At 47.8% G+C, this 11,309-nt stretch overlaps 1 protein-coding gene and 1 long non-coding RNA gene across 6 annotated transcripts in view; one reads left to right on the top strand and one right to left on the bottom strand.

Moving 5' to 3' along the window:
* Positions 1–995: 995 nt before the first annotated feature.
* LOC142016105 (uncharacterized) lies at positions 996–10,817 on the bottom strand. 2 transcript variants are annotated; one of them, XR_012646292.1, is made up of 4 exons: positions 10,691–10,817; positions 9,355–9,470; positions 4,480–4,593; positions 996–2,863 (listed from the first exon to the last, which is right to left on the bottom strand). It is a non-coding gene; the product is annotated as an uncharacterized LOC142016105 (long non-coding RNA). The 2 variants fall into 2 exon arrangements; XR_012646293.1 differs by having other exon boundaries at positions 10,536–10,715.
* Positions 10,818–10,955: 138 nt separating this feature from the next.
* Positions 10,956–11,309, top strand: part of PALD1 (phosphatase domain containing paladin 1) — a 200,005-nt gene continuing 199,651 nt past the window's right edge. For all 4 annotated transcript variants that reach the window (XM_075000268.1, XM_075000271.1, XM_075000274.1 and 1 more), the window contains exon 1: positions 10,956–11,183. In XM_075000268.1, coding sequence (XP_074856369.1) covers positions 11,170–11,183 — 14 coding nt within the window. In that variant the 5' untranslated portion in view covers positions 10,956–11,169. The remainder of the gene's footprint in view (positions 11,184–11,309) is intronic.

Below are 11,309 nucleotides of genomic sequence, written 5' to 3'. Positions count from 1 at the left end.
CTCTTTTCTAAGCTGAAATGTCCCGGTCTTTTTAATCTTTTTTAATATAGCACCTGTTCCAAACCCCTAATCATATGTGTTGCCCTTTTCTGAACCTTTTCCAATGCTAATATATCTTTTTTGAGAGGAGGCGACCACATCTGTATGCAATCTTCAAGATGTGATGTATCTGTACCCCTATCTTAGTGTCACCTGCAAAAAATTGCTGAGTGTGCAATCCATTCCCTCAGCCAGGTCATTAATAAAGAGGCTGAACAGTACCAGCCCTAGAACTGATCCTTGGGACACTCCTCTTGAAATTGACCGCCAACTGATATTGAGCCATTTATTACCTCCCGTTAGGCCCAATCATCTAGCCAGCTTCCTATCCATTTTACAGTCCATTTATCCAATCCATATTTCCTAACTTGCAGGCAAAAATATTGTGGGAGATTGTATCAAAAGCTTTGCTAAAGTCAAGGTATATCATATCCATTGACTTCCCCGTGTCCGCAGAGTCAGTTACCTTATCAGCTAATCAGATTGGTCAGGCATGACTTGCCCTTGGTAAATATATGTTGACTATTTCTGATCACTTTCCCCTATTTCAAGTGCTTCAAAATGGATTCCTTGAGGATGCCCTCCAGGATCTTTCCAGGGACTGAGGTAAGGCTGACCAGTCTATAGCTCCCTGAATTGTCTGTCTTCATTTTTTTAAATATGGGCACTATATTTGCCTTTTTCCAGTCACCTGGGAACTCTCCTGATCTTCACAAGTTTTCAAAGATAATGACCAAAGGCTCTGAAATGACATTTGCCAGCTTCCTTAGTACCCTTGGAATCACTAAATCCGCACCCATGGATTTGTATATGTCTAGATTCTCTAAATAGTTCTTAACCTGTTTCCCATACTGCATTACCTAGTCTATCACTAGGTTACCTCCCTCATCCAGTAAGATCCCCACATTTTCCCTGATTACCCTTTTATTGGTAACATGCCTTTACAAAACCTTTGTGGTTACCCTGCATATTCCTTGCTAGCTACAATTCTAGTTATGTTTTTGTCTTCCTGATTACTCCCCTGCATTCTCCAGCAATATAGTTATACTCCTCAGTCATCTGTCCAAGTTTCTACTTCACATACACTTTTTGTGTTTCAGGTCACCAAAGATTTCCCTGGTAAGCCAAGCTGGTTGCCTACCATATCTGCTCTTCTTACTGTGCATCGGAATGGCTTGTTCCTGTGCCTTCAATAAGGCTTCTTTAAAATACTACCAGTTCCCCTTCATGTTAGCACCCCAAGGGCATCCTGCCCATGAGTTCTCTGAGGGAGTTAAAGTCTGCTTTTCTGAAGTCCAGGGTGTATATTTTGGTGCTCTTCTTTCTTCCTTTGGTCGGGATCCTGAAGCCCACCATCCCATGATCACTGTAGCCCAGGTTGCCACCCTCTTCTATTTCTCCTAATAGTTCCTCCCTGTTTGTGAGCAACAGGCCAAGCTGCACATGGCCCCTGGTCGGTTCCCTCAGCACTTTTAGATCCCTCTATATAGTTCTTTGGAATCTTACAGGAGGAAATGCCATATTTAAGAATTAAATTTACTTGTGATTATAGATAAATAAGGGATGGGAAATGCCATTCAAGAAATACATCTTGAAATTTCACTGTTTCTGATGGATTTCTCTGGGCTTCTGTTACGAAGTCTGCAATTTTCCTTCTAGCAGGCTGCAACTAAGACAAATTAGAGGCCAGATCACTACCCACACCTATGAAGGGACCTACAGGAAGGGCCAGGAAAACTGAAGAAATTTCCTGTTGGAAAGCATCCCCTCAAGAGGGAACAGTCTGGGGAGCTGGGGAGTGGGGAGGGAATGGTAACTCATACCCCCATGGAGCCTTATGATCTACTGTGGTATGGAAAGATTCCCCTTCCCCCTCACTTCCTCCAGGCCCCTGACCAATCCACAAAGAGAAGAGACAGATGTGTGGCCACAGAGTGTAGTATATCTCCTACAGGAGTTAATCTGCTGTTGATGGGGTACTCCCACTGCAGCGCAGCTACCAGCTGCAGAGGAAACAGAGTAAATGCAGCTTGTGAGGGGTTGGCTCCTAGAAATTCCTGTCAATGTGCTGATCAAACCACTGCTGCCTGCCTTCTGCCCTCTAGGCTCCCCACAACCCTGTCTTGCTGGGCCAGAAGCTCTCATCTTCCCCAGCCAAGCCACAGAATTAGGATTACTGCTCCCATGCAGAACAACACAGACACACAACCAGCTCATCTATAAGGCGACGGATAGCACCCAGGAAACCAACCCCGCCAAAGTAGGATTTAAATGACTGCCGTGAAAACAGACAAATAGAAAAAACAGAGAGGTAGCTGTGTTAGTCTGTACTCCAACAAACCAAAACAGCAGAAATGTAGCACTTTAAAGACTAACAAAATGATTTATTTGGTGATGAGCTTTCATGGGACAGACCCACTTCTTGATCTGATGAAGTGGGTCTGTCCCACAAAAGATAAAAGTTAGTTACTGAGCCAAAACAAAACACACTAGCTATTTCTAATACACTAAAACTTGTTACATGCAAATTCTTACCCTAAACAGTTCTTATCTCAGGTGAGAGTTGATCCTTTTTCTGACCTGGGCCCAGCAGTTTTCCTTCATCCTTTTGCTGCTGTTCCTTTTTTCCAGATTTCTTTATGTGCATCCTCTTAGGATGGGCAAGGCAGTTTCAAAGGCCATCTGAAGACATACTTCATTGCGTTCCTTTCTTTTAAGTAGACTTCTCCAGGGTGGGAGCCCTTTGTTCAGCCTCTCCATCCCCATGGAAAAGTCCTGGCTTTAAGATGGATTCCAGTACCAGGCGGCCTGGTCACAAATCTTTCTAGGACCAATCACAGTTTGGATTTACAGGAAAAATAAAGCTACTCACAGGTCATTGGTTTGAGTACTGAGTCATGAAGTTCCTAAAGTATCACTGATGGTCTCATGAGCACAGTTAGAATTAAAACCAGATCATATTCCCAACGTCTCCTACAAGAATGATACATGCACAGAGCCACCGATCCATAGGACAAGGTGGGATGACTGTCCAAGCCCCATGGCAGCCTCCCCAGCCACCCTATGGGCAGAAGGCAGAGGATTGCCTGGGACAGAGCACAGCAGTGTATGTGTAGGGGGGCAGTGGCAGCAGTAGGAGGTTGCCTCTCCTCATGCCCCCCCTCCAATGCCCAACATGCAGGTGGTACAAGAGGCAGCCTGCTCTGCTCTGTTGCACCCTCCTGGCCAAGTGAGGCTTGCTTCTCCACAGCAGCAATAAGTGACTTCTGCTCCCAACTGCCTGTGGAGAAGGGGAGCTCAGATGACCAAAAAGGCATGGTGGAGTAGGCTGCCATTCACATCACCCCCTGAGTGCAGCGGGGGCGGAGGGCTGAGGGAAGGCAACCGCCTCCTGGTGTGCAGTGCCTTGCCCCAGGTAATCCCTGGCCAGGCTGGTTGGGGAAAGGGTTGGGTTGGGGGGTGTGGTGTAGGAAGGGTTGGGGCCTGTGGCAGGGGAAGGAGGGGTGCCTGGGACCTCACACCTGGAGCACTGGAGGGATTGCCCAGAGGCCCTCCCTGAGCTGCCCTGTACATGAGCAAATAGCATATACAGATTCAGCAGATTGTAACTTCAAACAACGGGATGTTACATCACCTTATTTTGCATAAAGTATCTTCAAGTTATGCATATTCAGATTGATGAGCCTGTTTTCATAAACCATTGAGAGGGCCCTGTGACAAGCACTCCCACTGCAGCACAGCCAGCAGTTGCTGAGGGAACACTGAATGCTGCTACAAGCAATTTTCTTTTTAGTAACGACTCCTTCTCTTCTCCATGGGAAGTGTTTGCCTCATACTTTCTGATTACTAAGATATTATTTCAATATTTGGGTGCTTCTGTTGCACTTCTTGGTATTAATATATGTACTCTGCTGTACCATATATAAATATAAGTACACTACATAAGATAGATAATGATGTAAAACACATAATCAACAGCATGTTAGAAAGGAACAGCTGCTTTCAGATATTGGTCACTGTCTCACAAGGAGCTCCAGATGGGTGGAGCCTCGCACCAGTGACTTAATTTAAGATTCTGCATAGAGGCAAAGGTCCATTTGAATGGTTCTTTTGATGTCCTGGAACCTCCGGCATCACATGAAGGAAAAATACTGAAGGCATCTAGCAGAAATGACCCCATACAAACCTATCAAATAGGAAAGCTGTTAATGCAGGACTACTGACAAATCTTCAGTGTTAAAGGCCTTAAATGATGATACTTCTTGCTCGTGTGTGTGTGTGCACATGCTATTCCACAATCTTTTTCATACTGCTGTTAAAAATGCAAGCCTAAATTTATTTTTGCTTATTTTTATCCCAGTCCTCCTTGTTTTTACAGCCCTCGAATACACATAACACCTTTCATCCAAAGAAGGCAAAACTACAGAGAATGGTACTTACAAGATACATGCCAGCCATAGAGTTACTTTGCCTCTATTCCATCCCTGCACTGTTGCTTGATTATACGCAGATTGCAAACTCTTTTGAGAAGAGGATTGTTTTCTTTGAATATGTCTGTTAAACAGCAAGCATACCTTGGAATTATATACGTAAATAATAAATACAGTAAAATAAAAAGACTTTTAAAAAATAAAGTATTGGCCAGATTCTTGTTTGGCTCTTCCCTAAGTGCACAATGGGATCAGAGAGGGAGGGTAAGGAGCTTTTCTTTTTCACACGGTTTTTGTAATTGTGTTACCTGCATTGAGAAGAAAGCAAGGACTATGCTCCATTTCCTCCCCCAGAGGACACAGGGGCCCAAAGGAGGTGGGGGAGAGGGAGGCAGAAAGCACGTAAGCTGTTCGTCACAAAGGGATGCACTGGTAAAGAGTGAAACACAACCAATTTTGCTTCTCTAGCAGTGCACAAAAAGAGCTGTTATAATGATTTTAAATGTGGTGAGGTAACTACTGGAAGTAAATACTTATCTCAAACTTCACTGACTCATTTCACACTATGTCTACGCTATGAACTAAAGTGGAATTTATTAAACGCAACTTTTTAGCACTAGATTTTATGAAGTCGGTGTTGAGCGTCCACACATATCCAGAAAGTCGACATAGTGTGTCCCCATTAACTCTGCTAAGTTTGACTGTGTTAGCAGGGCATTCTGGGTATCTATCCCATAGTACCTGCAGCCCTGTTGCATTCTGGGTTTCTGTGCCAGTATGTTATGGGAAAAAAGCACTGTAAGTGGTTGTGGTGTGTCATGTCCTCATCCCAGAGAGCACTGCCCTCATTCCCCCATCCCATTGAAAACAAACATCCAAAAGAATTTTCATACCACTTCTCCAAAGCCTGCCTCCGACACACACTGTTGTAAGGGGCTAGCGTGGATCTTGACCAGCTTAGAGCCATTACACAGTGTGTTATAGCCACATCAAGAAGTGTCCTGCAGCTTTTTATTCGACAAAGCAAGTGGAAAGATGAGGAGGGTGTGGACCTTGATTCAGAGCATGTTGAGGTACTGGAGATCAGGAATGCACAGATGCTGGCTGAAGTGGATATATTGCAATTAATGGAGCACTGGTTCTGAAGCTGTGAAACCAGTACACACTGGTGGGACTGTATTGTTTTGCAGGTATGGGACAATCAGCAGTGGCTGCAGAACTTGCGCATGCACAAGGCCACTCTTGTGGAACTCTGTGATTTGCTGTCCCCTGCCCTGCAGTGCTGCAACATCAAAACGAGACCTACTTTGAGAGTTCGCAAGTGATTGGCAATTGCCCTGCTACTGCAAAAGACTGTCATTCTGGGAAATGTGCAGGAAATAGTGGACGGCTTTGCTGCCATAGGATTTCCTAACTGTGGTGGGGTGATAGATGGAATGCACATACCAATCCTGGCCCCAGACCACCTGGCTTCACAGTATATAAGCTGCAAAGCTTATTTATCCACGATGTTGCAGGCATTGGTGGATCACAAAGGTCATTTCACTGACATCTATGTGGGATGGCCGGGAAAGGTGCAGAATGCACGCATCTTTGGAAATTCAGATCTGTACAGAAAACTCCAGGATGTGACTTTCTTCCCAGACCAGAAATCAAGATTGGAGTCATGGAGATGCCCATAGTGATCCTGGGTGACCCTGCTTACCCTCTGCTCCCTCATCACTAGATGTGATTGCTCCTGAGGTGCGCTCCTGAGATCTGCTAGCCACATTGGCCAGAAAGAAAGTGAATTCAAATTTCCAGGCTTCCTGTTACCTACTTCCTGCACATCTGGAGAGCAGCGGAGGTGAAAGTGGCCTGAATGGACACATTGGGGGCATTGTGGGATACCTCTGGAGGCCAATAAAATAGATTTAAAATAACACTGTTTCCACACCAGCATTAATTCATTCAACCTTTTAAATTCAAACATGGTGTCCCTTTTGAAAAGGGCAGGGAACAAAAGTCAAATTTAGCACCCGTTAAAATCAACCTAATGATATTTGCAGTAAAGACAGACACATTATAAAATCAAGATAAGTCCCTTAAAATCGACTTTATGCCATAGTGTAGACATAGCCTAAGGGCCTGTGAGTGTCAGTGAGCCCAATGACTGCCTCTACTAACAAGGAACAGGTATAAAGCTCCTCAAGCTCATCAGTGGCTTTAGACGTCAGACTTTATGCACCCATTTGCAAACTGAACCCCACTTATGAACAACCTCTGTTGCCCTCTGAAAATCTGAAATGTTGAATTATAGGCAATATTTTTAATCACCGTTTTTCCTTTCATGTTTTACTAAGTCTTACAAAGATAATACTGCATTTCTGCAACTTTTATTTTTAATTTGAGTATCTCAACTAATTGTCACCATACCTCAATGATGGGGCAGGCAATAAAAAAGAGGTGGCCCACCAGGGTTAGTCCCTGGTGGGTTAGTCCACAGGTATCAGGTGATCACAGCTCTCATTGGCTGTGGATTGCTGTTCATGGCCGATGGGAGTGGTGGGAAGTGGCATAGACTAAGACACCTCTTCCTCCTGCTCCCATTGTTTGCAAATGGCAATCCATGGCCAATGAGAGGTGCGGGTAAACATGGAGGCGGGGGCCTGCCAGGGTCTAACTTGGGAGCCCAGATTCAGTCTGTAGGCTGGTATTTGCCCACCCCTGCTCAATGATAAGGCACGTACAAAATATAGAGGTCCTGTCAGCATGAGTTACTATTCCTTGCAGGCCCAGCCTACGTATCTGTGAACAAAAAGACAATAGTGAGGGGGCAATAGATTTATGATTCCAAAGGACTCCAGGGAGATACTATGTAACCCAGGTGGTGGCAGCAGCCTGGGCCAAGTTCAACATCTAGGGGCTCCTCTGCATACCTCCAGTACAGATCTGGGTTGAGTCTCCACCAGCAACGTTAGCAATTTAAACACTGCCCCAGGCAGCTTTGAGAAGCAATGCTTCCCCACTCGCAAGCACAGAGCCTGAGTGCAGAAAAACTTTTCTTAAAAGGAAGGAAGTAATATGGAGTTACTTTGGGAAAACGCCACAAATGGGGGTCCATAAACAAAAACCATGAGTAAAAGTCCCACTCCAGGTAGTTTGGGCAGTGTCCTTTTCTCTCAGGTTCTTAATCCAGTGATCTAAATGTTTCTTTCACAGGCCTGACCCTTCTCTGCTCCCTGCTCGCAGCTGCTGCCCTTTGTCAGTGCAGACCCAAGAGTTCAGAAGTGCATCTGCAGAATTCATCTCATCCTGGGTGAGGGGTGGTAAAGAGACACATAACTCACTCCGCTGGTCATTTGCCTACCAACTGCTCTCTGCTGCCACCCTGCTGGTCGCTCGTCTTACCTCTCCTCACCACCCTCCTTGCTGTCAGTCACTGCTGCCATCTACTTCTTGGCTGTGACTTCTGCCCATCAGTCTCAAATAATTTCAGATCCTAGTGATTTCAACTCTTAGCCTGCAGGATGGAAGAAACACAACTCCAACACAATTAACATAAAAAGCCCTTGCATGGTGACAAGTAGCAGAGAGGTAGCCATGTTAGTCTGTATCTTCAAAAACAACAAGTTGTCCTGTGGCACCTTATAGACTAACAGATATTTTGGAGCATAAGCTTTTGTGAGCAAAGACCTGCTTCACCAGATGCCTCATGAGGCATCTGATGAGGCGGGTCTTTGCCCACAAAAGCTTATGCTCCAAAATATCTGTTAGTCTGTAAGGTGTCACAGGACTTCTTGTTGTTTATAAAAAAAGCTCTTGATGCCTATTTTGTGCCGCTCTTTGAAAGGGGGTAGAAAAAGGTCAAACAAGTCCAGATAAAGGCAGCTATGCAACCTCCTGGTCACGGTAACCTATGATAGCAACCCTCCTCCCCAAACGCTGAAAAGTTGAACCCTTGCTTAGCAAGGTTCTTTGTGCTAACTATGAGACCTTCTCTTTGGAACAATTTAGCACGGGCCTGATTTTCTGTATTCCTATAAAATTGTAAACATTGACTATATTTTAGCTAGCCCTACATTTAATACAAACATAGTTGATTACAATGAGGAAAATGCCACTCTATCTGCTGAATACCTAACAAATCTAAGCAAAGCAGAAAAAAATTGTACTTACATAGATACCCTCAGGGGCTTTAGCCCCTCCAGCTAGCTAAGGAATGCGTTTCTTCAGATCAGGGATGGAAAGGATACAGCCTTCTAATCCTTTTAATCTGGCCTATGCCCCAACCCAGCTCCGCTGCTGCTCCTTGTGACCCTGCACTGCAGAGGGAGGGCTTTGCATGCTCCCCCACTACCAGCAATCTCTAATAAATCAGACTATAGGAGCTGAGAGGTTCTGTTTGGGATGGGGGCAGTATGTGAACCCTCCACCCACAGGTCAGAGAGCCACACAGATCAGCCAGCTGCTTTGAGCAGTCTGGTGATGAGTAATACTGGCTGTGAGCTACACAGATAAGCACCTGCTAGCCAGAGCCTGCCCCTGGCATCCACTGCCTCCCACACCCTAACTCCCTCCCAGATCGTGCACCCCCTCCTACACTCCACCTTCAGGCCAGAATCTGCTCCTGTACCCATATTTCCTCCTGGATCACTGCAATCCCCCTGCCCCAGGTCACCACCCAAATCCACTGCACCCTCCTCCTAGTGACCACTCCTCAGGGCCTGCATCAGCTCCTACACCCCTGCCCCAGGTCAGAATCCTCTTCTGCACCCAAACTCCTTCTCATACCCTGCACCTTCTCCTGCACCCCACTCCCATACCCTAAGCTCCCTTCTGCACCCAAACTCCATCCCAGACCCTGCAGTCCCTCCACAGAAAAGTGCAGCCATTGCCCACTTACCAAAATCATGGAGTGGTCCCCGTCACAAATGATTGGCCACCTCTGCTTCAGATCCTGCTTACAGTTCTATTCTCTGGCCTTTGTTTAATTTCACTGGACACTTTCAGGCAAAGCACCTATATAAAAAAAAAAAATAAGTCAGACTGTTGTTACTAACACCTTAGGCTCCCCAAAGCAGTGACGGTTAAGACTGTAAGGCTACGTCTACATGTGAAGCCAACATCAAAATAGCTTATTTCGATGTAGCAACATCGAAATAGGCAATTTCGATGAGTAACGTCTACACGTCCTCCAGGGCTGGCAACGTCGATGTTCAACTTCGACGTTGCGCGGCACCACATCGAAATAGGCGCTGCGAGGGTACGTCTACACGCCAAAGTAGCACACATCGAAATAAGGGTGCCAGGCACAGCTGCACACAGGGTCACAGGGCGGACTCAACAGCAAGCCGCTCCCTTAAAGGGCCCCTCCCAGACACAGTTGCACTAAACAACACAAGATACACAGAGCCGACAACTGGTTGCAGACCCTGTGCCTGCAGCATGGATCCCCAGCTGCCGCAGCAGCCAGAAGCCCTCGGCTAAGGGCTGCTGCCCACGGTGACCACAGAGCCCCGCAGGGGCTGGAGAGAGAGCATCTCTCAACCCCCCCAGCTGATGGCCGCCATGGAGGACCCGGCAATTTCGACGTTGCGGGACGTGGATCGTCTACACGGTCCCTGCTTCGACGTTGAACGTCGCAGTAGGGCGCTATTCCGATCCCCTCATGAGGTTAGCGACTTCGACGTCTCGCCGCCTAACGTTGAAGTTAACTTCGAAATAGCGCCTGACGCGTGTAGCCGCGACGGGCGCTATTTCGAAGTTAGTGCCGCTACTTCGAAGTAGTGTGCATGTGTAGACACAGCTTAAGAGAGTTAGAAGAAGAGCTAGATAAATTCATGGAGGTTAGGTCTATAAAAGGCCATTAGTCAGGGTGTGGGAATGGTGTCCCTGGCATCTGCTTGTCAGAGGCTGGAGATGGATGGCAGGAGACAAGTTGCTTGATCATTACCTTTGGTCCACCCCCTGTGAGGCACCTGGCACTGGCCACTGTCGGCTGAGGGGATGCCAGGCTAGATGGACCTTTGGTCTGACCCAGTCATGGCCATTCTCATGTTCTAAAAGCCAAATTAAGAAACTCACAATTGTTCACTGTTTTGCTACAGTCTCATCTCAGAGGACACACAGGGGCCACACGCACTTGCTGGCTCTCCCGCAGCACCCCCCAGGGCGACCATATTTGAGTCGAAACTATCTCTGAGCGGGGTTTGTTGGAACCATAAGACCCTTATCCCTACCACGATCCCCGGGGGACGCCAGCGCCGGCACACGCCCCCACCCGGGAAAGGCTGCCAGGGATGAGAACTTGCTGTTTGTCCTTCTCGTAAAGAAAACTTTCGCGCTGGCTCAGACCGAAGCGGATCGGTGGGCTCCCTGATTTCCGCTCTGAGGGAGGCGGGGGCGCAGGGGGCGCAGGAGGAGGGGCTGGCCTGGCCTCGGCTCTCCGCACGTTTGCAGGGGCGCAGCTGTTGCAGCCGGGGCTGGGAGAAGGCGCATGCTCAGGACTCGGCCCGCACCAGGGTAGTCTCCCGGCGGGGTAGGCGAGCTCGGTTCCCCGGGGAAGGCAGCGGGCGGCTGGGATCCTTCTGGGCGCCGAGAGCCCCGCCGGGCTTGCACCGGGCAGCCTAGACCAGAGCGAAAGCGGATGAGTGGCGAACAAAGGCTGCCGCAGCGTGCCCGGCCGGTGCGCTCTGCCCCGGCCCGCTGACCGCGGGGGATGCTGCCGCCCCGGTGAGTACTTCGCGCCGCCTCCTGCTGCCGCCTTGCCGCGCACCGAGGGCCGGCGGGAGCTGCAGCAGCGCTGGGGTCCCGGCACCCGCTGCCTGGGGCGCCCGGACCGAGCGTCTCTTTTTCCCC

Source organism: Carettochelys insculpta, chromosome 7 (assembly GCF_033958435.1).
Source record: "Carettochelys insculpta isolate YL-2023 chromosome 7, ASM3395843v1, whole genome shotgun sequence".
Taxonomy (NCBI): domain Eukaryota; kingdom Metazoa; phylum Chordata; order Testudines; family Carettochelyidae; genus Carettochelys; species Carettochelys insculpta.
Note: the sequence above shows the minus strand (reverse complement) of the source record. Positions and strands in the feature narration are given on the sequence as shown.